Source organism: Lutra lutra, chromosome 13 (assembly GCF_902655055.1).
Source record: "Lutra lutra chromosome 13, mLutLut1.2, whole genome shotgun sequence".
In the NCBI taxonomy this organism is placed as follows: domain Eukaryota; kingdom Metazoa; phylum Chordata; class Mammalia; order Carnivora; family Mustelidae; genus Lutra; species Lutra lutra.
Genome location: NC_062290.1, coordinates 12,390,685 through 12,417,899, shown reverse-complemented (window position 1 = coordinate 12,417,899; position 27,215 = coordinate 12,390,685). Strand labels below are relative to the sequence as shown.

The 27,215-nt window shown below is 45.1% G+C and overlaps 1 protein-coding gene across 10 annotated transcripts in view; it reads left to right on the top strand.

Moving 5' to 3' along the window:
• Nucleotides 1-26,497, top strand: part of TRPM3 (transient receptor potential cation channel subfamily M member 3) — a 797,862-nt gene extending 771,365 nt beyond the window's left edge. For 8 of the 10 annotated variants that reach the window (XM_047699836.1, XM_047699834.1, XM_047699832.1 and 5 more), the window contains 4 exons: nt 7,062-7,212; nt 7,331-7,530; nt 9,014-9,146; nt 17,970-26,497. In XM_047699836.1, coding sequence (XP_047555792.1) covers nt 7,062-7,212; nt 7,331-7,530; nt 9,014-9,146; nt 17,970-19,422 — 1,937 coding nt within the window. In that variant the 3' untranslated portion in view covers nt 19,423-26,497. The remainder of the gene's footprint in view (nt 1-7,061; nt 7,213-7,330; nt 7,531-9,013; nt 9,147-17,969) is intronic. The other 2 variants (XM_047699838.1, XM_047699839.1) reach the window with 1 other exon arrangement.
• The last annotated feature ends 718 nt before the right edge of the window (nt 26,498-27,215 follow it).

Here is a 27,215-nt window from a genome sequence, read left to right as displayed (position 1 = left end):
TACTCCTGTGGCATGATGGCTGAGATGGTGTGGACCCACTGGGGAAACCTTACACGGTTAAGGCCATGAGAGTGGATTCAAGCTCCCCACATCTGTGACGGAAGGAGAAGGGATATTGTTGCCACATGAGGAGCTATGGCAAGAACCTTCCAGTCAAGAATGACAGTGGAGATGGACGGTGACACAGAGATCTGGGAGAGTCAATCATTTATTTGACTTTCTCGGACTTTTGTTTTCTTTGGTTTTTGGTCTGAAGAAGAAAAAAGCTCCAGTAATCCTAGTTTGTTTAGGCAAATAGCAAAAGGAGTGAGGTGAGCCCTCAGTAAAATTGTAAGTTAAATGCTTTTTATTTCTGTCCTTCTGACATTTTCCTGAGCCCCCTCCCGTAACTGCCATGAATTCCCAGCACTCTGGATCATGGTCCCCTCTCAAGAAACTTCTAGCCCAAGATGCTGATTCTCTCTAAGGTGTGAATGACTGTCCTCAACAAGAGAAAAATGGTAATTGTGAGAAAACAAAACCCACTCAAACTAGAATAAATAAAGACCGACTCTAAGTGTATAAGAGGAAACCTCAGAGACATTCAAAGACAGGAAGTAAAGCATGACGTGTGCTGACTGGAAATGAAACTGGAAGTGGTTTGGGGAAGCCAGACTCCGAAGACATGACGGCTCTCGTCTGCCTTCTCACCACTTCCCTCCAGCCTCAATCAATCAGTCATCTCCCTGTCTCTCCCCTTTCCTCCCTCCTCTCTCTCTCTGCTCCTTCCCTCTGATGACTTGCTTTCCTTTGACATGATCTAACGTGGTCTGACTCCAGTGATGTTTCCGTGAAGCTCCTGGCATCCTCTCCCTCAAGTTTCTGCACCTCAGTTTAAGTTCTAAAGACAAAGTCTGGTTAGTCATTGGTCATTCAGTGAATTTGCTCCTCTTTGGTTGGTGATGGGAATGGCCCTAAACTGGGAGTTTGGGGGGGAGGAGGTGGTAGTGAAGAACTTAGGGCTTTGTCTGCCTTGAAAGGCAGGCTGTCTCTCCTAGCTGTGACCATGCAAAGGATGTCGAGTGTGCATTATCAGTATGTATTGTCATTGTCTCTTGGCCGTGGATATGGACATTACCTATTGATGATGCCCAGGGACCCACCACCCTAGAAGGTGTGCCTTAAAGCTGTGAGCCTATCGAGCTCAGGAGGGTGTGGGCTGGCTGAACGGTTCTCCTGGTCATGGCTGGGCTCAGTCATGTGCCAGGGACTCAGCTGGCTGTCAGCTGATCCAGACCAGCCTGAGCTCCAGCAGCAGAAGTGCCTAGAATCAGAGGTGCATGTGTGTCCTCCTCCAGCAGACTACCTTGGACATGTTCCTCATGGTTATGACTGGGGTGGAAGAGCGGAAACAGAAGCATTCAAGGGTTTTGTCTAGGTTCTCTGGGGATCCCATTTGCTAACATTCCATTGGCCAAAGACACTCACATGGCCAAACTCAGAATCAAGGATCAAAAAAATAGTTTCTACTTGTTTGGTGAGAGAAACTGTCAGATCACATGGTAAAGGAGCTTTGCTATGGGGGGAGGAGAGAAACTGGAGCCATTCGTGCAGTCAATCCAGTGTGTCATGGCAACAAACTCACGGACCCGTGCCACAGGCTACCTCCTGCCCCAGCAAGACTTGCCCAGAATCTTTCTGATACTAATTCCTGATCCAAAGAATGGATACCAAGGTTGGAATTTTGAAGCCTCTCAAATAACATCAAAAAACAACAATTTTGTCACCATGTGAACTACATGTATTGAATAGCAAGACTGGAGAACTAAGGCAACAGAGGGAAGTGAATTTCTCCCCCATATTGCATGCCCCACCCACACCTGCGATTCACACATGACCCACCTTGGCTTGTGACATCCTGCTTTCTCATTCACCAGATGAAAAAAAATGAGGCGTATTCAGTTTAATAGTGCTTTTTAAGTGGCTCAAGGCTGAACATGTGTGCAAATAGCTAGTAGACCAGAAGCCCTGAAGAGTCCAAGCCTTTGTCATTGGTGCCCCCTGCAGTGGGGCATGTCAGGCTGTGGGGGCTAATTATTTGATTGGTTTTGGGCTCAGGGTGGAAAGTGTAAGGCTTCTACAAGTGACCTACAGGGATAGACCTACAGGGATAGATTAGCTCCAGGGATAGACCATCCAGTCTGAGAGTTATTCTGGTCTTTTACTCCTCGCCATAGAAACACAGAGTCACAGAATAACAGAATAACAGGCTAGATGGGCTTGGAAATCACCTAGTCCAGCATTTCTCAATCGTTAGTCACATAAACCATTCATTGTTTTGTAGAAATGTGTTCTAGTCTTTGATGCTTTTAGAGAAACTGGCTTCTTTTTCAAAGCTAAATTATTTAAAAAAATGTATCATCATGGCCTTAAGTTAAAAAATCAGTGTGATTTTATAGAAATAGAAGATAACCATAAAACAAACAGAACGACCACCACCTTGTTATGAAATTCTGTTCAGTCGTTTGAGCCTTCAGCCTGCCCAATTTTCACTAATAAGGGAGTTCAGCAAAAATGAAGCAAGTGTTAAAGGAGTATTATGCTCAACTGGCGTATTCTTTCTGATGGAGTCAGAGAGATCAAAAGGGACTTGAAAAGGTCATCAGTTTCTCACTATCTGATTCAGTGTTATTCAGTGCCCTGCCCCTGTATTCTAAAATCATCTTGGACTTCCTGAGTTGTCATGTGTGCCCCATGCTGTAGGGAATAGCATTCCCTACATTCACATGTGGAGAAACTGAGCATTCCCATCCATTCACATATGGAGAAACTGAGGCCTCTTCTCTCTCCTTCCTGACAGTTACCTTTGTGCCACGTCACTACTGCTTTGCCTCTTACCTAGCAGTTTGGCTACGGGAAGGGAAAAGAAATGAAACACAAAAGAAGTCAGAGGCAGAGCTGACAGATGGTGCTTTTGACTCTACGAAGTTGGAGCTTCCCTGGTTTTCAATTACACCTGCTCTTCCTGTCCTCCGTTACTGGAAGACATAGATGGTAGCCCTACCCAGAAGCTGAAAGAAATAGAAAGTTGCCCCCCCACTTCCATAAGGAAAACTCCTGTCTGGCTCCACCACCACCCAAGACATTTAGATCAGGAACCTTCTAGAAGGATGTAGCCATACGAAGGGAAGCATCTCCAGTTGTCTTGCCAAAAAAAGCATTGTGTGAGAAAAGAGCAGAGCCATCTAAATCTAATTCACCCTTGGAGTAGGCCATAGAAGCTGTGCTAATGGAATTCTAAATCCTCTGGCAAACTGTATGGATTTTCAAAAGGAAGTGGAGAATCCTTTTTGTCCTGTTATCTTCTCAAGATGGATTTTTAGTTGAAAATCCTTCCTTAAAAAAAAGATAGGATAAATGTAGTCATACACTTAACTAAGCTCTTTATTCCATTGACTGTGATCTGGAATAAGCTTTTGAGACGTTTCTTCAGACAGGAAGGGAAGGGACAATCTTGGAGAAATACCCTTCTTCATCATATTTTTAAGGATGACTCTGATTATATCAAACACCGCTTAGTGTTTCATTTTAATTTTCTGTTACTCTTTGGGGAAAAGGTACTGTGTGCATTTTTTTTTTTCAAAGATTTTATTTATTTATTTGACAGAGAGAGATCACAAGCAGGCAGAGAGGCAGGCAGAGAGGGAGGAGGAAGCAGGCTCCCCGCCAAGCAGAGAGCCCGATGCGGGGCTCGATCCCAGGACCCTGAGATCATGACCCAAGCCGAAGGCAGCGGCTTAACCCACTGAGCCACCCAGGCGCCCCACTGTGTGCATTTTTTAAAAAGTTTCTTTTCCACATATATTATAGGATGGAATTAAAAGGGTATGCATCTTAATCTTTGCGATGTGGGTGCCTACATCTGATACCTATAATGTGAATGAGATTGCTTTCTTCACTCTCTGACTTTGTTACCTCATCTGAATGGCTCAGGCCATTATTCATGTTGACGGAAATGAGAAAAATTCAGATGCCTATCGGCTTGTGTCTGCATTTGTTCATAAGAGAAAGGCTCCCCTCAGCCCTGTGTAGGCCCTTTCCTCAGAGACACAGTGGGAACTTTGTAGTCAAGAAGGCTTGCACGGACTTTCTGACTCTGAGATCCAGACAGGATCCTCAAGCTTTCTGAGCCTCAGGTCTTCATCTGTAAAATGGGAATAAGGATATCTATTGTGTCAAAATATTGTCACAATTAAAATAAGGTGGTATAACTAAAGCTCATAGCACAGGGCCTGACATTTAAGCATGCACTAGGTGGTCGCTACTATTATTATGTATTACTACATGGGAAAGACCACTTGAGATAAATCAGAATACTTACCAGCTCTGGGGTCAGAGGGAAGACCGGACTCACTTCTTCGTTCATCACTGTATCTCCAGTCCCAGTTCCGCTTAGCATGTAGCAAACTCTTGGTATTTTTTTTTTTTTTTTGGATGAATGTTTGAATGGTTCTCGCATTATCCCTCATTAGCTGTGCGATCTTGGGTAAGGCATGTCACCCCTCGTGAAGTGTCCAGAGCAGAGGCTGGCACATGCTATGCTCTCCCCACGGGTGTCCTCCAGTCTCTATGGTCCTTCACTTTTGAGGATCCCAGATAAAGAACTGGGATCGGCATTTCCTGGGGAAGATGGCAAGGGAGACTTCATTCAAGGGGGTGGGGAGCTACTACGATGGCAGTTTGCAATAGGAGAGAGAGATTGGGCCCAACTCTGAATGCAGCCAGGGAAACCAGAAATCGGTGGGTAGCTCAGTAGCTGGAAAATCAGGAAGAGGAAATACCAGGGTAAGGGGGTTCCTGCCCTACAGGCCGAACCGGCTTCTTGGCGAGGGCTGGCCACGGTGGTCAAGACATCGGCTGGGGGATGGTGGAGGATGAGAAAATGGAGCAGATATCAGTGGTGATGAGTTATTAAGGGTGGGAATTCTGGCCAAAGTGGCTTCGCAGGATTCTTGCTGAAAAGGACAATGAAGAGACAAAAGTCCAGGCCTAGCTGAAAAAGAGCCCAGAAGAGCCTGAGCAGAGCTTAGCCCGGCAGAGAGTCTCTGTCAGTACCTCCCCCAGTCCTGGCTGGAAAGGAGCAGAAAGTGAGCTGGGGTGGGTTCCAGAAAGCTCCAGAAAGCTATGTGAACATTGAAAACTGAACAGGGTGCATCCAAGGTGGAGCATGGGAGTGGGAGCAAGGTTTCGGAGGGGCCTTCTGGAAGCAAAAGTAGCATGGCTGAAGATCAGGAAGTAAGAGAAAGCGTGACATTTCTAGGAACCGCGAGAGACTCAGTCCAGTGTGTATGCTGCGGAGGGGTAGGAAGTGGCAAGAGGTGGCACAGGACCAGACCCCCTCAGAGTTCGGACTTCGTCCTGAAGCACAGGGAGGGGGTGCTCCGTCACTGGGTTTTCCTTCCGAGGGAGTAGATAATCAGCTCCTTCCAGACGACCCTCTTGGGTGGTTTTAGTGCCCCACGTGCCAGTAACAATGATGCTGGAACATACCTGACCCCAATACACAGCCGCCTTACAGCCGGATCCAAACGAAGCATCTTTTCTGGCTGTAAAGCATCTTTTCTGTCTTAGTGTCCTGACATTAAAAACCCCTTTTGGGCTAAGAACATGCATTTGGGGGCTTGAGAGAATGTCAGAAATCACATACACTTGCCAGCCTAAGTCTAGCTCAGTGGACTCTCCTGAGTGCACCTGGGAAGTTTTAAAGGAAAGAAATACCCTTTCCCCGGCCACCCTCAGAGATTCTGGTTCAGTTGTCTGGGGGTGGAATGGGGCATCGGTGTATTTTAAAGCTCCCCAGCACAGCCAGGGTTGAGAACCATGATGGCATGCCCCACGTAGCCACGTTTGCTCTTGAGAAGGGAATGGACCCCCCTTGCCAGATACTCCAGCCGAGACTCTGGACCAGCATTGCACACCTTCCCAGCAGACCTTCAAAAGCTGCCTGTAGCAACTGCTGAGACCACTGCAGGCCCTGCCGGCTTCCTACAGGCAGGCCACCTTCTAAAGCCAGTAGGAGGCAGCTGGAGAAGGAGAGGGACCTCACGTCTCCCTGCTCACCTCTGGGCACCGTCTCACTCCCCAGCCATGTTCTACATGCAGCACTAAGAAGCTCTGTGAAGGATTTGCTTTTCCCCTGAATTTACCTGGAAACTCCAAGCAGGCCTCATTAGCACATTACTCACACTCCCCCAGTCCCACACATCACCTTCCTCCTCGCCCCCACCTCCAGAACTTTCTTTTTTTTTTTCCCCCCACTTGCCCACTTAATCAATGCAGTTGGGTTCTGTGTCCTGGGCCCTTGAAAAGCACATTTTCGGGATGGAAATGCCACCAGAAGAAAGCAGGTAACTAAGGGCTCCAGGGTCCCAGCTCATCACCTCTCATTGGCCTCCCGGCGAAATGGCATCCGTCAGGGGCGCCGAGCAGCAAGCCCTCCACGTACTTCCCAAGGCGCTGCCCTGCTTTACGCCTTCCACGCTGAGACAGCAGATCCTTCGCTTGGTGCCCTGGGTTGTTTCCCACAGCAATTAGCTGTGCCCTGTGTTAATTCCAATCAATAACCCGCTGCCACTGCTCTTACGCCTGGCTGGACGCTGCAGCCTCCACGGCACATTTTGGAAGTAACTTGCTGGGGCCGTGAGACTCTGCACCCCCCGCCTCTCCCCAGGAAAGCCCTTGACAGGCTTCCTCCTGACAGCCAGTATCCTTCACTGAGTGTCGGAGGCAAGGGACAGGGTGAGCAAGCGGGCGTCCCAACACCTCTTTCATGTCTGGTGACAACTCGGGAGCCGAACCAGCTCCCCTCTGGGATCCATCCCTTGGGATATCCACAAAGCTTTCATTTTTCTATTTTGGCTTTTTTAGAATTCTTTTTTTTTTCCTTTTTGTTTGAGATGGCCATCTTTTTCTTCCATCTAAAAAAACCCTCTCTCCTTCAGATCAGTCCTTTTTTTCTTTTCTTTTTTTTTTTAATCACAGAACCACGGTTTCTCATTTCTTGCCTCTGTTGCTTCCTTCAGCTCCCTGTGGACAGAATGAGACCCGGGAGGATGGCAAAATAATTCAGTTGCCTCCCTGCAAGACGGGAGCCTGGATTGTGCCGGCCATCATGGCCTGCTACCTTTTAGTGGCAAACATCCTGCTGGTCAACCTGCTCATCGCCGTCTTTAAGTAAGTGGGTCCTTCCTCGGAGGTCTTGGGACGGAGTGGGAGGCCAGGGGAGGGCAGGCTCTGGTGCCTGAGAAAGGAGTGGCATCTCTCACTTGATTCTCTCTCATCTCTATTTCAGCAATACATTCTTTGAGGTAAAATCCATATCCAACCAAGTGTGGAAGTTTCAGAGGTATCAGCTTATCATGACTTTCCACGAAAGGCCGGTTCTGCCCCCACCTCTGATCATCTTTAGCCACATGACCATGATCTTCCAGCATCTGTGCTGCCGATGGCGAAAACACGAGAGCGACCCAGACGAGAGGGACTACGGCCTGAGTAAGCTTCGGGTGACGGCCCTGGGCCCCCACAAAGCAGGGATTCTCACCACCTCCTGCAGACTGTCATGTAGGACTCCATGCCCGCCTGGTTGTGCCTGTAGGACTTCATGAAGAAACCAGCCCTGCTCTCTATCAGTCAAAGGAAAAACAGAAACACTCCACGATCCACCTTCTACCCAGTGTTTCTAAAAGGAGGTTCTATTGGCATTGGGGTGGAATAATTCTTCACTGCGTGGGATTGTCCCACACAGCACAGAAGATTTAGCACGCCCGGCCTCCACACATTGAATACCAATAGCTCCTGCAGGTCCCTAAATGTCCCTCAGTACCCCACCCACACTTAGGAACCACTGGGAGTCCAGCCCCATACAGGCAAGCTCCTGTGGTTTCTCCAAGTGTTAAAGAGAGCACCTACATTAAATCTACTGGACCAGAGCCTCTGGGATTGGGGCTCAGGGGGTACCTCTTGGTGATCACTAGTGCACCAAAGCTGAAACCAAAGCCACTTCCTCAATGGCTTCTCGAAGTCTAAAGCTTTTAACAACTTCCCTGACGAAACAATGCCCAGCTTCATTCTAGACATTAAAACTAGTGAGTCAAAGAGGGCCTGGAATTCCAGAAGTTACTGTTTGCACTAGAAACACAAATCTAGGCAAATAGAAAACTTAGTGGGAAAAGGGTTCACATTTCCACGGGGCTCTTTCTACAGCTGTATCAGTTATGAATTACTCTCCCTGATAGTTTTAGAAAACCAGACTAACAACAGCACAAATCAATAAAGTTGTATTTTTCTCGTGTAACCAAAAGTGAAGGGGTAGGAGTCCAGAGCTCAGCAGTGGCTCCCTGAAGTCAAAGACCCTGCATTCTGTTTTAGGCTCTGCTCTTCCTCTCGTGGGAGCAAAATAGCTGCTGTCTTCCCAGTCATCACATTCGTGTTCCAGACAGGAAGAAGGGGAAGGTGAGAAAATGTGGAGTGAAGCAGCTCCCTCTGAAGAGTTTATCAGGAAGGCAGAACCTCTTCCCAGCACACCACCCCTCCCTGCAGCACACTTCTTTCTCTGGAGCCAAACTGGGTCTTGTGGTTGCTGCCAACCTCAGAGGAGGCTGGAGATGTGTGGATGTGGCTTTCCAGCCTCAGCTGTGGGCGTCTGCCACACTCCACAAACCAGAAACTGAGCTTTTGAGTAACCTGCTTTTTCTTTGACTTAGCTCCTTTCTCAGCCTTGCAATGTGTATAATGCGAACCCGTCCCTGCAGTAAACCAGACACACTCAGAACTTCAGGGCTCCAGAGTGAGCCTAACGCACAGAAGGAGCACAAGGACAGAGGTCACCCAACTGGGTTGGGAGTTAGCCTGACACTTAGTAAAGAATTTCAGCCCCTTTTCTGAACGTTGATTAAGTGAGGAATGTCATTAGGCCCACAGATCAGACGCCATTGCTTGTCCTTCCTGTCTTACATTGCTCACTTTTTTCCCACAGAATTGTTCATAACTGATGATGAGCTCAAGAAAGTACATGATTTCGAAGAGCAGTGCATAGAGGAATATTTCAGAGAAAAGGATGATCGATTCAACTCGTCCAATGATGAGAGGATACGGGTGACTTCGGAAAGGTATGTTCCGTGGGCACACGCCTCTCACAAGGATGTTTGTGTCATGGCAATGCCTTATCAGCTGTGTTTGTTTGCAGCCCCCAAAACAGAGATTCCCCGTGTGTTATCTTTAGTGTCCAAGCTTATGAGAGAATGGAACATTGTCTGAAGCATCTATAGACCAAAATCCCATACTCAGAGCTCTTGGACTTCTCCAGGAGGCAATAGCACCCACTCTCCTGGACACTAGGTTGTTGAGTCTAGGACAGGTTCAATGGCTTAGACCAGAAAGTGCGACATTCCCGCCCAGACACGAACCAAGAGAGACCCAGCCCGAGGTCTCTCCTTGGGCTGGGTCTCCCGCAGGTTGGTGTTTCATGTAGATCTCCAGACATCTTTTCAGGAGGAGTAGAACAGTCCTCGTACCTGGTTCATATGGACATTCAGTGCCTCTGAATCAGCAGTAGCCAGAGACTTCTGAATTCGGCACAATAATGGATGAGGGTTTTTTCCCAAATTATTTTGTTTTATTCTTTTTATAGAACAATATGAAAACAAATGAAGAGAAGCAGATTCTTCTAGCCAGTGGTGATATACTTGCAGATCTCACTGGTCAAATAGTTTTGTGGACCAGTAACACTATAAGAAAAAAAAAAATCCCAAAAATTAAAAAAGAAAGAATCCTGGAAGTGTAATTAATCTAGCTTAATGCAAAGGGATTTACATTTTCTGATTTTTCTCATTTTGCTGTAGACTAATAAACACTTCATTCTGGGCTGGCATGTACAAAGCCCAGCATTTGGGAACCATTCTGGTAAAGAATGTGCAGACTTACAAAGCTTGGGGTAACTTTCAGTTGTAAGCATTTGAGACATGAAGATGGCACTATTATAAGTAGTGGGGAAAGGCATTATATTGATGACTTCAGTTGATATGATTTAGACTTCTAAGATATGAATCAGTGACCTCGAGTTTTCAAGAAATGACATTTTATCTGTTTACCCACTTTGTACACTCTCTAGTTGCTCTGTAGAAATTACACAAGCAGCATTCTTCTGTCCCTGGCTCTTCATTTCTTTGAAGAATGCAGTCTAGATAAGCAGGTATACACACACATGCCCGTGAGTGATTGTATCCATTGGTACTCTGCCAATATTAACAAAGTTTAAAGCTGCGCACAAATTTTATGCACATCTGTCATTGCACAACAGAGCGTTCTAGGATGATATGATGTGAAGCAATTTTCTGGCAAACAGAGGAAGGAGCTGTAAATCTAAAAATCGCTCATTCTAAGGCCTTGAAAAAGCTATTTATTAATGGACATATAGCCATGTGGTTTCCAGAAAACTGTGCCACGTGGACACATTGCCTGTTGCTCAAACATTTCCAAAGCATATGTGCACGAGACTTTGAAATGCTTTTTGATCTCAAAAAGCTACAGACCTGGGATCAAAGAAAGGTAGGGGGAAGGAGTATTGAGATGCAAGGAAGCCTTCACCTCTCTGGGGAACTAGAATGAGAGGTATTGGCGCCAGCGCCTGTGAACATGTTGTGACCATGCCACCAGTTCCTTGGCACTGGATAGAAACAGGAAGGAACTATATATAACACCTTACCTGAGCCTCTCATGCCCACCTGTAAGCACTTGCAGGAGACTCCTTCCCCAAGACCGTCTTCCTCTGGGTGTGGTTACAGAGCTCTGCCCTCAAGGACGATGACCAAGGTGAGCAATTTCCAGAAATTCAGGACAGATCACAGGCACCCCCTTCCTGTGTCTTAGGCATTAAGTAGCTTTCTGGAGAAGTGGAGGCCTGGAGGACCAGGACAAGCTCACGACCAAGCTCAGGTGCCAGAGACATGCATCTAAACCCAGGTCTCATCCTGCTTCTGTTGCTTCTGTCTGTGTTTGTTTGGGGTTTGACTTTTGTTGGTGGTGGTAGTGGTGGTATTGGTTTGTTTCGCATTTGCAAGTGTACCAAAAAATCATTAAAAACTAGAATTGCACTCTGCACAACAAACACCACAAGGTGCATGAGGGAACGAAGATCAACCAAGGAAACAGAAGACCCATATTCCCCACCTCACACACGCTCTAGGACACATCCTTTCTGAGTGGAATGGCGGGTGAAATCACATGTCCTATTTGCTTTCAACAGATAGACAACATATAATAGATAATAAATGATAGATAATACACATATATATAATATACACACACATTTGGATAGTTACATGTTTAATTTACGTAATTAACTGTACACATATGAATAGGATATTATATAATTCTCCCTTCATGTTAAACAGCCCCAATACAGGGATTTGAGATCAGAAAAATTAAGACCTGGCCCTGCTCTGCTAAAAGCCTTGGGAAAAGGATTTCTTTACACAGCGAGCCCCACATTCCTCTCTTTGCCACTGCCTATAAAACATAACTTATTTATATAAGTTTTACTTGCATACATCTTTTTAGAAATACAAAGATACTTCCGTAATTGTCAACTTAAATGCATCATTCCTAAGTCATATTTTTGCACCCAAATGTTATATAAAGAGTGCAATATAATATTTGAGAGATCACTAACACCTCTTAGGAATTGATTCTGAAAAGTCCTTCTTTTCTCCATTATATTCATTTTGTCTCATTGTTGACTTGATAAGTATACCTGCTATGCCTTCACCATAATTCCCCAGATACCCACCAGCACAGATCAGGTGAACCAAGACAGAACCAAGACATTGGTATGACTCTAAAAATACCTTCCACTGGCAGTATTGGCCCCTGTTCCACCACCTCTCCTTTTGTTAATAACCAGCCAGATATCCACATTTCTCCCCTCAGTCCAGTGTGTCAGCCTCCCTGCTAAAATCACTAGGTACTCCATCACAAACATTATGCATCTGTGTTACTGTATTGGTCTAAATTATCAAGACAAGATGACTGCTGTGCCCATAAAGTCTCCTGTTAAAGAACTCTACCTTTTTAAAGTACTCAAAAAGTGCCATCTGCTTAACTATATACTACTGAGCTATTCTGTAATGCTGCCTAGAATTTATGTCAAACTCATATAATTCCTATAATTCAGGAACTTTCCATATCAGAAAAACCTTTTCCTATCTCCAGTCTCCTGGCATTTCTTTTTTATCTCCCACTGGTTATTAAGGGTTGCCTACTTTTTCTAGTGATCGCAGCTGCAAGTTCTTAACTCCCTTAAAGCAGGGTTTGCAAACTGGTGGCTCTTGGGCAACATCTGCCCACAGAGGGCTATTGGGTTAGGCTTGCAGTGATGGTTGAAATCTGTTCTGAGTGCCTCTGGCCTGGGCATCCCCTCTGCTGCCACAGCATCCCTGCTTCTGTTCTCACATGCTTCCCGGCTTCACCTGCTAACTTGATCTGCCCCCCCCATAGGCATTTAACTCTCAGACCCACGACTTAGAGCTTCCAGATCACCCTCCCCATCACCCCACCTGTCAAGTTCCACTTGTCAGAAGAAGTTGCAGTTTGATTTTTCTTCTCTCCAGTAACAATTTAAGCGAAGAAGGATATACATGGTTTCTAGCATCACTTATCGAACATCATCATTCCTGAGCCAAAGGGCTTTGTGCCCTTTTTGCTCTTCACCTAGATCCAAAAAAAAAAAAAAAGGAACAGTCATGTGACTATTAATAGTGTATTCAACTTCTAATTTTCATAACAAAGGGAGACAAGAATAACTTAAGATATATGAGACTCATAAGTAATCAAAAACCAGTGTAAGCCAAGAAAGATGAGCTTTACCCACCTCCCAACCATATCTTTTTTCCAGTGCTGATCTTTGGTAGCTCTGCTGATTGAATTGGATTTAAATTGCGTTCCTTTTCCTTCCCAGGATGATGAGAAAGATGACTGGCCCAAAGGGAAGGGAAGGTGACCCCAAGGGAATTGAATAATTCACAAATTAGGTGTCAGTCTATGGAGAAGCCAGAGTTTGCCTTATTTGTTCTTCATCATTGCCTTTCATTTGAAAACCTGTGTGAGCATGCCCTCTCCCCCAGCAAGAGGCCCTGTGATTGGTTCATGTGATATGGGATTGTGTTTGCCCCTCATCCTATAGCCATCCTACTGCTAGCACTCCAGGGAGGTTGTTTTTTTTTTGTTTGTTTTTTGTTTTTTAAATTCAGTTTAATTAATATACGGTGTATTATTAGTTTCAGAGGTAGAATTGAGTGATTCATCAGTTGCATACAACACCCAGTGCTCATTACTTCAAGGGCCCTCCTTAATGCCCATCCCCCAGTTACCCTCTACCCCCCACCGCCCCCCCAGCAACCCTCAGTTTTTTCCCTAAAGTTAAGAGTCTCTAATGATTTGCCTCCCTCTCTGTTTCCATCTTATTTTATTTGAGATCTAAAACAGGCATGGCAGGGCACCTGGGTGGCTCAGTTGATTAAGCGTCTGCCTTCAGCTCAGGTCATGATCCCAGGGTCCCAGGATCAAGTCCAAATAGGGTTCCCCTCCCAGTAGAGAGCCTGCTACTCCCTCTCTCTCTGCCTCTCCCCCTGCTTGTGTGCTCTCTTCCTCTCTCTTTATCAAGTAAATAAATAAATCTTTTTTAAAAAATAAGTGAAACAGGCATGGCCAACCAGTCTTCTTTCTTTCTTTTTTTTTTTTTTAAAGATTTATTTATTTATTTATTTGACAGACAGAGATCACAAGTAGGCAGAGAGGCAGTCAGAGAGAGGAGGAAGCAGGCTCCCTGCCGAGCAGAGAGCCCGATGTGGGACTCCATCAGGGCCCTGGGATCAAGACCTGAGCTGAAGGCAGAGGCTTTAACCCACTGAGCCACCTAGGTGCCCCAGTCCTTGTCTTTCTTTTACTGCATTTCCTTTGACCACATTTTGAGGATATCAGGAAAGAAAATGAATTTGTAGAAAATAACAGCTCTTAAGAAATTGCACTTTGAAGCTGACATTTTCTGTGTCATTAGAATCTTCTTGTGAAGGCTCTTTTCTTCATCATATTGGCCATTAGAGGCTCGTTGTCTTCTTCCCTGTGCTTTTCAACAACCCACTGCGTGCCCTCTGGTGGGGTCCCAGCTGTCACTTTCTTGGGCACCCAGGGACAGGAGACATCACATCCTTCCAGGATCCTGTCGTGCCCCTCTTGTGCTTGCCTCCGAAGTGATGCTGAGTAAGCCCTGTGGCACCTAGAGACGTGCAAAAGGGAAAGAAGAAAAGAGTGGTCTTCCCACACGGCTTCTTCCTTTCCGTGGTCCCTCCTTTTCATCCTTACTTAGTGACTTCCTGTATCTCTCTCCTTGAGACTTCCTATCGATTCATAAATTCTTACCATTCTTACTTCTGTTTTATCTCCTGAGTGGTTTGACCAGAGTCAGTAACTAGTGACTGCAATTGTGACCCAGAATTCTCAGCTTGTCCCTCATACCTGTTTATATCGGTGACGCACACCCATGTATAATCACTTCTCAAAAAAATGTTCTGGGAGGCCTGGGTGGCTCAGTCAGTTAAGCTGATGCCTTTGGCTCAGGTCATGACCCCAGGGTCCTAGGATCGAGTCCCCCATCAGGGTCCTTGCTCGGTGGGGAGCCTTCTCTCTCTGCCTCTGCCTGCCTCTCTGCCTGCTTGTGCGTGTGTGCGCTCTCTCTGACAAATAAATAAATAAATAAGATCTTTTAAAAAAAATGTTTTAAGGTGAAGGGAGGCACTCTGTTTATGGAACAAACATGTAAATTTGATTCCAGGATCTTTTCTTCTCTTCAACTGTTAGATTAAACGTCTACAGTTATATTCACGACCTAACTGAGCATACAGTTTGGTGGTTAAACACATCCAGAAATACGGGAGAAGTTGGAAGAAACAGCCCCTCCCCCCAATTCTTACTTTTCCAAACACCTCAGACCCCACAGGAGAGCCGGCTGAGGAGAGATTGGCAACGGAATAGCTCCGTGGTTCTGTTCAGGCTGTCTTTGCAACCACCTCCACCTCTTCCATTCCCTGGGGCGTGCTTCTTTCCTTTGCTTTTGAGTTTCCCCCCTGGCCACCTCTTTGTTTTCCTTGAAAACCCTCTTCCTCCTTGCACCACCTGTCTGTCCTTCCCCCTCTCTGTTCTTCCCTTCCCGTTGGGCTCCTTAGTTTTTGTCTTGTTTACTATCCGTAACCAGCTCCAAACGCCTCCTTGGGCTCACGGTGCCTTAGTTCTGCCTCTCACCGGCTACTTTTCTCTGCCCTGTTGGATCCTTGGGTGGAAGGCAGGTGGGACACAGGGAGGGAGCTCCCCGCAGAGCAGGAAGATATTTTACAGTGTTCAGACCTGTGTTCACACACAGTTATGCTGAAAGAGCATCTTTCGCTCTTTCCATACCAACGTTTTGTATACCAGGCTCCAGGAAAGGAAGGAGAGGGAGGAAGAAAACTATCCTGCCTATTTTGATTCTGCCAACACTAAACAACTAAGAGATCCCAGTACCTAGAGCATCCAAAATGGAAAATCTCATTCTACAAAAATAGGTCTCTCCTGCTCCCGACTTTAATGAGGACGTATTTTACCCACTTACCCAAAGCTTATTACATGGCAAAAAATGAAACTGCAGTCCCTGTGAAACCGAACTGCAGAGGCTAGATGGTGACAAAGTGAACCGTGCCTCTGTACGACACACAAACTTATTATTTTAAGTAGTGTTTCTCCAGCTATGTTTACACCACAAAATCAACTGAAGCTGGGGAAGGTTGTATGTTCCTTCTGAATCAGCTGCATTAGCTGGGTGAATGAAGAACATTGGGTTTGCCAGATACAGAATTGCTCAATTTTCCTCAAGTCTTTTAGGAATACACCGGGGCGTGGCGGCAGAAAGTTCCGGGACCCTGGGAAGTGCTGCACTGGGTCTGGAGCATGAGAAGGACATCTCCAAGGCAGGGCTGGTGAGGGCAGTCTGGAACCTTGAGCCGGGGGAAGGGACCCTGGAAGATAAAAGAGTGGGAGGAGGGAGTTGGGGGATGGGAGGACTATTGCTGATGGAGACAGAGACATGGCCCGAGGCCAGAGGATCACACACACCTACTCTGGCCAGAAGAGCTTTTTGGTTTTTTAAAGCCTCCAGGTCTGAGGCACCCAGGTGGCTTTGTAGATTAAGTGTCTGCGTCCAGCTCAGGTCATGATCCCAAGGTCCTGAGATGGCATCTGGCTCACCGCTCAGTGGGGGGCCTGCTTCTCCCTCTGCCTCTCCCCCTGTCTGTGTTCCCTCTCACTGTGCTTCTCTCTGTCAAATAAATAAAGAAAATCTTAAAAAAAAAAAAAAAGAAAAGAAAAGAAAAGAACTTCAGTTCCTCCCAGAGGGAAACCAGTTGCCTCTAACTCCTCCTGGGCACTGTAACATGTAGTTTTCTCTGACGAGGGTGTCGCTACTATTTACATATTGCTCCCCCCATCACAACAGCTGAGGGGACCCAGCCCCAATTCCCACCACTGTTCCTAAAGCACATTCTGTACTCCGCCCCCAGCATGTTTCTTTGAAGGCTCAGCAGTCACGGGACTTACTGCGCCCACTAGGAGTATTGGAAACGTATCTTTATCTCTAGCTTCTCCAGAAAAGTTGTGAATGGATCTCACTTAGAGTCTCCAAAAGATTTGCCTTGCGGCATTTCACAGTGAAAGTTGGAGGTCACAGCAAAGCTTGGTTCTGGTTTCTCCTTTCCCAGTCAAGTGAAAAGTATGGCACAACTTTAAGTATGTGGACTCTGTCTTTGTAAATAAATGTCCAGGCAGCCTACTAGACCATTGAAATCAAGTTCATAACCATGATGGTCTCGGTGAACCATTAGTGGCAGCTGGCAGCATGGAAATGGAAAAAGGAATATGAGACAGATCACACCCTTGAGAATTATCAGTGGGGAGGGTGGAGACATCTAGAAATGACTGTAATATACGGCATCTGTGACCAGCTATCCAGAGAGACACAGCGAGAGAGAGAGAGAGGGGGAGGGGAGTAGCAGAATTTACTTCTTGATAGGCATTCCGGGGTTTACCACAAATTACTTTATGTAATCTTGGTTAAATTCCTTGATGTTTGCTTTTCCCTCATTAATGAAATGCTTGGGTTAAATTATGTCACAGGTGCCTCTGTGACAGGACTGTATTAATTCCTTCGGAGGTGCTAAATTTTAAAAAGATGATTGTGAATGGCAACAACCAAAAAAGATTATTATCTAAATGCAAAATGGGGGTGCCTAGGAGGCTCCAGAGGTTAAGTGTCTGCCTTCAGCTCAGGTCATGATCCAAGGGTCCTGGGATCGAGCCCTATGTCCGGACTCCCTGCTCAGTGGGGAGTCTACTTCTCTCTCTCCCTCTGCTGCTCCCCCTGCTTGCACACAATCTCTTTTTCGCTTTCTCTCTGTCAAATAAATAAATAAATAAATCTTAAAAAAAAAAAATAATAAGTGCAAAGCAAAATAACTCCAGTCCACACTCCAAGTCTTCTGTGGACACTGCAACGAGAAAAGCTGCCTCCTAAAATTCTCTGGTGCAGTTCTGAATCAAGTCATCGAAAGGCAACATCCTCATCTTGGTGGCGACTGATTATGCCTACACCCTAATACATGGTTAGTTCCTTGAACCCCGCTCCAGGTCCCAGCTAAGTCATGAGGTACTTGGGTCCCACTCCACTTCAATAAGAACTACTCAACTTTGGTGTTTATCGGGATTGTGCATTAAATTTTACTGAGTGGAAAGGGGTTTGGTAGATAAATACCACTGGATTAGATCATCTCTCAGGCCTCTTCCAGCTCCAGATGATTTAGCTTCTCCGGAGAGGAGCCCGGCCTTGCGTGACCCTCCTTGTGTTTCTCGCCCAGGGTGGAGAACATGTCCATGCGGCTGGAGGAAGTCAATGAGAGGGAGCACTGCATGAAGGCCTCGCTCCAGACCGTGGACATCCGGCTGGCGCAGCTCGAGGACCTCATTGGGCGCATGGCCACGGCCCTAGAGCGCCTGACAGGTCTGGAGCGGGCCGAGTCCAACAAAATCCGCTCCCGGACCTCGTCGGACTGCACAGACGCCGCCTACATCGTTCGCCAGAGCAGCTTCAACAGCCAGGAGGGGAACACCTTTAAGCTCCAAGAGAGTATAGACCCTGCAGGTGAGGAGACCATGTCCCCAACTTCTCCAACCCTAATGCCCCGTATGAGAAGCCATTCTTTCTATTCGGTCAATATGAAAGACAAAGGTGGTATAGAAAAGTTGGAGAGTCTTTTTAAAGAAAGGTCCCTGAGCCTACACCGGGCTACTAGCTCCCACTCTGTAGCGAAAGAGTCCAAAGCTCCTGCAGCCCCCGCAAACACCTTGGCCATTGTTCCTGACTCTAGAAGACCGTCTTCGTGTATAGACATCTATGTCTCTGCCATGGATGAACTCCACTGTGATATGGACCCTCTGGACAATTCCATGAACATCCTTGGGCTGGGGGAGCCCAGCTTTTCGGCTCCAGCACCTTCCACAGCTCCTTCAAGTAGTGCCTATGCAACTCTTGCACCCACAGACAGACCTCCAAGCCGGAGCCTCGATTTTGAGGACATCACCTCCATGGACACGAGATCTTTTTCTTCAGACTATACCCACCTCCCAGAATGCCAAAACCCCTGGGACACTGACCCTCCAATGTACCAGAGCATCGAGCGCTCCAAAAGTAGCCGCTACCTAGCCACCACTCCCTTTCTTCTAGAAGAGGCCCCTATTGTTAAATCTCATAGCTTTATGTTTTCTCCATCGAGGAGCTACTATGCCAACTTTGGGGTGCCCATGAAAACAGCAGAATACACAAGTATTACAGACTGTATTGACACAAGGTGTGTCAATGCCCCTCAAGCGATTGCTGACAGGGCCACCTTCCCTGGTGCCCTGGGAGGCAAAGTGGAGGATCCATCTTGCTGCCATCCTGAGCGAGAAGCAGAACTGAGTCACCCCAGCTCTGACAGCGAGGAGAACGAGGCCAAAGGCCGCAGAGCCACCATCACAGTACCCTCCCAGGAGGGTGATAACTCGGACAGAACCCTGTCCAACAACATCACAGTTCCCAAGATAGAGCGTGCCAACAGCTACTCGGCAGAGGAGCCAAGTGCGTCATATGCACACACCAGGAAGAGCTTCTCCATCAGTGACAAGCTCGACAGGCAGCGGAACACAGCAAGCCTGCGAAACCCCTTCCAGAGGAGTAAGTCCTCCAAGCCAGAGGGACGAGGGGACAGCCTGTCCATGAGGAGACTGTCCAGAACATCCGCCTTCCACAGCTTTGAAAGCAAGCACAACTAAACCTTCTTAGCACTGCAGGAGGCTCAAGAATCCAGCCCTGAAATTCTCCCTGAACTCCACCTGTTCCCCTTCCTTGAAGCTTACCTGCTTTATTCTTAGCTGAGCAAAACAAGCAATGCCTTGGGAGGTGTTAACTTGAAGGTGACCTCTGGGCCGCAAATCAAGAAAGCACTTGGTCTAGCCCAGTGCCAAACACAGGGGCTTTAAGTCATGTTCACATTCAATGGGTAGGGTGGGAAAAGAGGGAGAAGAAGGGGTGCGGTGAGTGTGTAGGTCTAGCGACTTCAGAAAGCCATGAGCTCTGGGAATCAAGGGGCTTCAAGCACTCTCCATGCCAGGAGGCATCTTTCCATTTCTGACCATTATCAAGAGATTTAGGATACAGGGCTAAATTGCAAAATAAGATAAAATAAAGTAGCCAGCATACAAATGAGATATTCTAAACTTCAATTCTGTTTTCTTTTCACATTGGCTCCATCACTGGTGACTGATGAAGAGCATCCTTTTTATTCAGTATAAGCCGGCAGCAAGCAGTTCTACCTAACGTCCCACATCCTTCTCATGCCAACACTTCTGTAATTGATCATTATAAAGAAAAAACAAGGTAACAGTCATAGTTCACCTGTCTCTTCTATATTCACTTCTGGTGCCACAACTGTTTATCTTTTTTGAAGAAAATAAAGGGAACAGAAATGCCTTTTTGTGTTGCAAGCAAAATGAAAGAAGAATTGAGGCTAAAAACAAGGGTCAAGTAGTTTATTATAGACAGTGGGCATTCGAGTATAGTCGAGCAAGCTCAGGATGAATGTAATTAAATAATTTTATATTTTTAATTTATTTTGTATCTCACTTGTCATCAATGAAGTCACTCACTGAATCTGTGATAGTGAACTGAAAGAAAGAAATATATACAGTGGGCAGAACTCACCTAAAATTGCCATGTGGTATACTGTTACATTCTCACCCTTCGTGTCCCGTGTCATGCTGCTGTGTGATTGTCATCATTTGCATGGCTCCACCATGTCTTCTGAACATCTCCAAGATGTACCTAGAAATTCTTCACACCACTCATCACATGACCATTTTGTATATGAAGATCTGATCACACGTGGATATTTTCATACCAACAGTTTTGCCGTTTAATCTGAGCTCAGCATAAATTTAATTGGAGTTTTTTAAGGGCTGGTATCTTTTTTATGGAAATGTTCCAAAGTACTTTTTAAGGAAGTTTCAAATCATAAATAACCTTAGAATTGACTGGGAATTTGGTACAACCCAAAGCCATCAGTTGCAGGCCTACCATGAATATTTTTCTTATATGTAGAGCTATAAAAATGATAGAGTAGACTCAAGTAGAAAGCAAACCACATAAAGACTTCTATAGTATATGCTGCTTATATACCTATATATGCATTTACACAGAGACATGTTTATATATAGTATATAAACAGGCATATAGAGCTTTCTTCAGAGGCTTGGACTTTTCTATCACCTTGAGGTATAAACCAGGATTTTTAATATCCAAGGAGTTCCATTGAAAGAGTTCATTCTGTTATGTTGGATTTTGACAGATGTTGAAATTATGTTTTTGTTTTTTTTTAAATCCCTATGACCTTAACTCTTCCTTGTACTAAACTGAAGTTGCCAAAATGACTGGCTACCTGCCCTTTGCTTCTTTTCTGTCCGGAAACACTTGCTGCGATGACATCTTATTTAGTCTGGTTTCTCCTGCACGAAGTGATTACGCCAAGTACAGTCTGAATTAGACATGCAGTTCTAAACCAGATAGTATTACAGACTCTTTAATACAGACGTACGCTACTAGGTCAGAATCTGGATTTGAAGGGGGATAAAGAAATATTGACTCTCAAATCTTCCAATTCCTTCTTGTGTCCCTGATTTTCAAAAGAATAAAATCTTTAAAGAAAATGACCTAATGTTCTTGACCCCCAAAATAGTATGTGGTTCTCCCGTTGAGTTGTCATTGGGAGCTCCAGATTTTCTCATTATGTGAAATCAAGTAAATACGTGGACTAAAGCTGTAGCCTGTAAGGTTTTTGTGTTTGTTTTTTTTTTAAACCCCTCTGAACAAACCTTTTGGCTATAGAAATAGTTATGAGGCCACATACAAAGAATTAAAGAATTCCTTCTCACTCTTTGGCATTTGAGTAAATCGGACACAAGCAACCAGACTCCCTCATGTGTGATTGCTCTAGAAATGCTTACATTTTTATTGAGCCCCACATTGGCTGTTTCCCTTTCAGCAAATAGGCATTTGGTCTGAGAATAAATCAGTTGCCCTTAAACTTCCTTGAGTCATGCATCTCAGTGAGAATCTGATGAAAGCTCTGGGCCCTCTCCCCAGAAAAAAATGTATATACATGCAGCATTGCAATGTAACTTGAAAGGGTCCATGAACCCCTGGTTCCACGTTGCTTGATAATGAGGAAGAGGAACCATGTTTGTTCATAATCGATACGAAATCCTAATAGGCACTTTACATTTGAGACCATTTCTCTGTGATTCTCAGGAAGGCCAAGTCTCAGCACCAGAGTTGGAACCAAGATTTTGTTCTTTTCGTCCCTTAGATTATATTTTGCTAGTTTGATATACTTGTATCCTAATGTTTGATGATTTAAGAAGCCAGAGGCTCTCTGAGTGAGTCTGTAGAGGAATCCAGGAAGGAGGCAAAACCATTATTCTTTGACCACAGAGCAGGACATCACGGTACCTCTAGGGCCCCATTCTGGACCAGACGGAAAGCGAGGGAAAGAAATTATGTGCACAAGTGTTTCCATTCATCATGATTTCTGGAGAGAGCAGAACAGGACGGGGGAAATGCAGTCCTTGCCAGTCCAGACCTCGTGACTGCCTGGTCCTTTTGTCGTACAGGAAAACGAAGCTCTTACATCTTTCATGACGTGTGCAAAATATATAAGCCAAATTTAAATTACTTTAAACGTAAACTGTGCAATTCTCATGAGCCATTTCTTTCCTGTGCACATACATGCGTATTCTGTCTCAACCCATTTCTTCCCATTTCTGGGTTCTCCGTGCCCCGACATGGCATTGACTCCATGGTCTTGTGCAGTCAAGCTCGTGTTCAGTTCATTTATTCCATCCCATCCCTGATCAAGGGGACGTTAATTACCTGTCTCTATGAGTTAAGCAGCTCATGAGCAGCACATTATTGAGGAACATAAATAAAGTCAGAGAGAGCTCACAGCAGTAATAGCTTTGGTTTCATCATCTGCTTCTGAGGTGCCAATTTTTACATGCTACTATACGTCATGATTTGTTCTAAGTCACTTGTTCCTTTTGAAAAAAAAAAAAAAAGAAAGAAAAGGTGTTTTGTGAAAATGGCCATGGAAATTCCCTGATTGACCCACATACTTACAGTTACAAACTTCGTCCTTGATAGATTTGAATGAGGGGCTGGAAAACTTGGGCACAATTGCCATGGCTAGTTCATACATTTCTGCAAGCCAGAGGCGTATTAGCAGGCAGAACACAGCACTTTACCAGAACTGGCTTTCCTTTTAAGTCTAAACTTCCAGGTCTAGGATATATATTTAGCACTTTGAAAGTTCCCCTTAAAAGAAAAAAAAAAAAATATATATATATATATATATACATATACACACACACACACATATGTATGTATGTATATGTGTATGTGTGTGTATATATATACACACACATATATATGTGAATATATATATGAATAATCCAGTGGGGAAAATGTACTTGTAAAAACACACAGTGTGTTTCTTCTGAATGTTTCAAATGTATTCTAAAAGATGGTTTCTATAGATAATATTATGGTAGATAACTGGATAGTACATTAATTAGACTTTCTGAGGCTCTGCAGTCTAATCTTCCTGAATGTTTGGCTGTGTGACTTCTGTCTTGGCAATCAATATTATCCAGTCATCCATCATGCGCCATCTATAGACTGTACCATTCGATGTGTCGAGCAATGCTGTATTATAAAACCCGTGTACACATATATGTAACCCATGTTTCACCCGGCATAGTTGTGGCATGTGGTTGTATTAATGAACGTTACAGGACAGCTTTATAATCATCGGCCAGTCTGTAACATTCAATAAAGAAGCACATGTTGCAAGGATTAAGTATGTTCCCAATTCCACGTTATTCAGCATCCTCGCAAAATGAGCACTTTGGTTCCCGATCTGCTTTATGGTTTTCACAGTCTTCTAACCCTCAAGGAACTACTTGCCTCGGCCGAGGTCCGTCCTCTAACCAGCCCTGTGAGCCGTGGTAGGCAAGTTGGGTTTTGCAAAATGCGAACTGGCCTGTGATGCGAAAGACTCTGTGACAAAGGAACTTAAGATAATATTTTCAACTCCAGTGGAATTAGCTGTTTGTTTACATCTGCTAACCCCCTGCGGATGCAGTGTACAGTATTTTATAAATATGTTCATTCAGTAACACTGATACATTTGTTTCTAGATGAAGTGATGCTAGTGTGTAGGTAGTTATATATGTTCTTGATATTGCATCTGACTCATTATTCTTTAACGATAGCAATGTAACTTAAACGAAGTAATCCCTCTCCAAATCCAGTCTTAATTTTGTGGCAACAAATTGCATGCTCTGCTTTATGCGTTTCTTTTGACTTTTTAAAGACACTTAATATTTGACTATTGCCTGCTGTAACACTTAACCCAGCTAGGAATTCGCTCACATTGTTGGGCTTCTTATACTGTTTGGGGATTATGTTTGATTTTTAAAAATTAAAAACAAAAAAGTAACCAAGGGTTTTTTTTTTTTAATCTTATTTTAAGCTCCGAACAAATAATATGAAATAAAGTATTAACCACAGGGTGTGTAGCTAGGGGACCCAGAGATGGCTGGCCAACACTGTGCGGGTGTTGGCGCATCTGTGATGTAGGAAAGACACATTTCTGATCCTTTAGGGCCACTGGGTGCAAATCGCGAAGCCAGAGAGAAGAGTGAGAAGTCCATTCAGACGGTGCAGAAAGCCACAGAGCATTTTGAATGAGTGGCCCAATGACGCCTGTGACCTCCCTCCTACGTGGTGGCTTTTCTACCTTGTGTGCGAGCCTGGTCCAGGGGAGAGCGAGGGATGGGTGACTGGGGGTCTGATCAAGAACCGGGTGACTGAAGAAGGTTGCCCTTTAAAGAAATCACCATGTCATTATCAGAAGCCTCTCTTTTCCACTTGGAAAAGAGAGGAGCCACTTTGCACAGTCTTATAAATGACTGCTCTTCCAACAGGGAGAGAAAACTTCTCCCAGCCTCTGCTGGCCTAAGCTTTCTCTTCCCTTTCCATGTCAAATGTTCTCTTTCCCCAGATCAGAGTCAACCAAAGCAGGGATTGGTTCTAATTTAAGGAAAACAAGATTTTTTTTTCTTTTCTTTTTTAATCCACTCGCAAAAGCCATTTTGTTACCTTTTCTCCTATGAGTTCCTTGCGCTGGTCGCTGCTATGACATCAAAACATGACGATCTCTATATGTCTGTCTGAGAAAGGGTCTCGGTGGCCACGTAATCCGCCTGGCAGTAAGAGTGAGGTGAATTTTCCCTTCCCTAAGTTCCCTTGTCTGCCCCCGCCCTTAAGCCTCGAGCCCCTTGCCTGTCTGCATAGCGTTTATGTGCTGGAAAGTGAAAAGGGCACACATGGCCACAAGTCGTTGGGCTCTCTGCAGAGCTTCGGTACCAACCTTGACCCAGGCCTTCCTCTGGGACAGGCAGGCTACCCGGAGCATTGGGCCACAGAAGTAAGTTCAGCTTGGCCCCCAGATGTGCCGCTTTCTTCACACCCTTAACTTTCTTCTTTTCTCTTAGCCAAGCACAACAGGCTTTTTGCCAAACCCACAGACCCTTGGTCCTATGACCTCAGCACCCCACGGAGCCTAGCACAGTAAGCTGAAACACGGGCTCCTTGGAACGGGTCATGCTTTCAGACTTTGTCCACCCCTCTTCTTCCCACTAACCTAGGCTCTCCCCACCCCCCGCATTCTACCCTCATCCCAAACTCAGCCAGTGTTTGTGTAGGCCCCGTCCAATTCTTTGCCTATCTGAACCCCAAAAGAGCGCCTCACGTCGTTACCCCAGTTCCCCACATGTCATCAGAACCAGCCTTCTGCATCTAGATGGCGGGGCTGTAAGCCCAAGGACAGGCATGGCCTGAAGCCAGGACATAAACGTTCCCGTTGGACTCAAGAAAGACAACAGGAAGAAGCAGGGTTTGTGGGGCACGAGGGAACACGTGTCCTATGACAAAAACATTCACATTCCAATTTGTAAACACCCTGCTAGCCAAACAAACATGTCTGCCAGCAGCATTCAGTCCCGGTGGCAAGAGTTTGGGACCTCTGATTTAGGGCCAGCTGGGATCATGTTCTTGATCCTGACTTAGTGTATACAAGAAATACACCGAGAACTGAGGTGGGGGTGGAGAGGAACTCACCCTATTCAGGGTTATTCCTTTTCTCCCGAATGAGAGATGCACGTGTATTTGCTAGCTGCGTCCTTCTGGACCCAAAGGGAGGATCTTTGTGAGGGGGATTCAGAAGAAGAGTACCGTACATAGCATCGTATCAAGGCTTATCTGCTTTTTGTCACTAGAGCGTCTAACTTGAGTTTATATTGTTGTTCCTGCTGTGCAAAACAGTATACCTGGTATACTGTACTCATAGTCATTGCATAACCTAGAACTTAGACTCTCATTTGTAAGCATTCTAACCATAGTTTATAATGGGGGAAATTATTCAAATATCACTTTTAAATGAATTCCTATAAACACAACAATTTTGAAATTGGGTTTGTTAAATATATATACATCTTTTCCTTCTTTGTGTATGGATAGACCACGGTTGGCATATCTGTTGACATTATAAATATATATAAATCCTTAGAGGAATTGTTCTTTTTTAAAGGTCTATTATTGGATTCACAATGCACTTTGAGCTTGTTTGTTTAGATACATAATTCGAAGCAGAAGTTGGCAGATACCATGGGAAAAACTTTCTGAAATTTCTGTAACAAATGTTTTGCAATAAAAAAAAAAAAAACCTCAGTAGTTTAAAACATGACTTGGGTTTCCTTGTGCATTTATTTGCCATCACTTGATCTCCACCATCTGCATGCCAAGAGGAGTTGGGGCACACAGAGATAATTGCTTAGGGCCATGTAAATTAATTTGCAGAGCAGAAGTTGAGAACAGGTAGCCTCTGGAAAAGGCTGCCCTGGAATGTTCCTAAGGAACAGGGCGGGTTTAATAAGACACACGGAGGTCACTCCAGGTAAGGGGAACAGTAATTTGATGAGCCTTCAAATGCTCCAGTGCTTCATCCTGGTTAGAACTTCTGGGCAGCCCCATGGAATCTCCAGCACTGACCCCAGTTTTATGAATGAGGCTTTGCTCCAGCTAGTCTCTTCATCTGTACCTTTCCCACTGGCTCTGTCTAGCCAATTTTTTGAAAACGGAAGGATAGTATAGCAATGTGTCTGTGTTTATGAATATGCAGATTTATGTAACACACACACTCTTCAACTGCATGCTCTCAGATTTCCTGGAAAATTGGGTCCCCATCCTTTGCTACCAAAATCTCAGATTTGGAGAAGCATAGAGCTTCCTTGAAGGAGATATTGATGAAGGCTGAAGAAAATTAATTCTCTAGGGCTAAATTTAAAAGTTAATTTAGATTTAAAAGTAATTTGTCATTACTTACTTGTTGACATTACTCTGTTTGATTAAAAACCAGAACATGGCTTGTTGTTTAAAGGCCTAGATTACCACC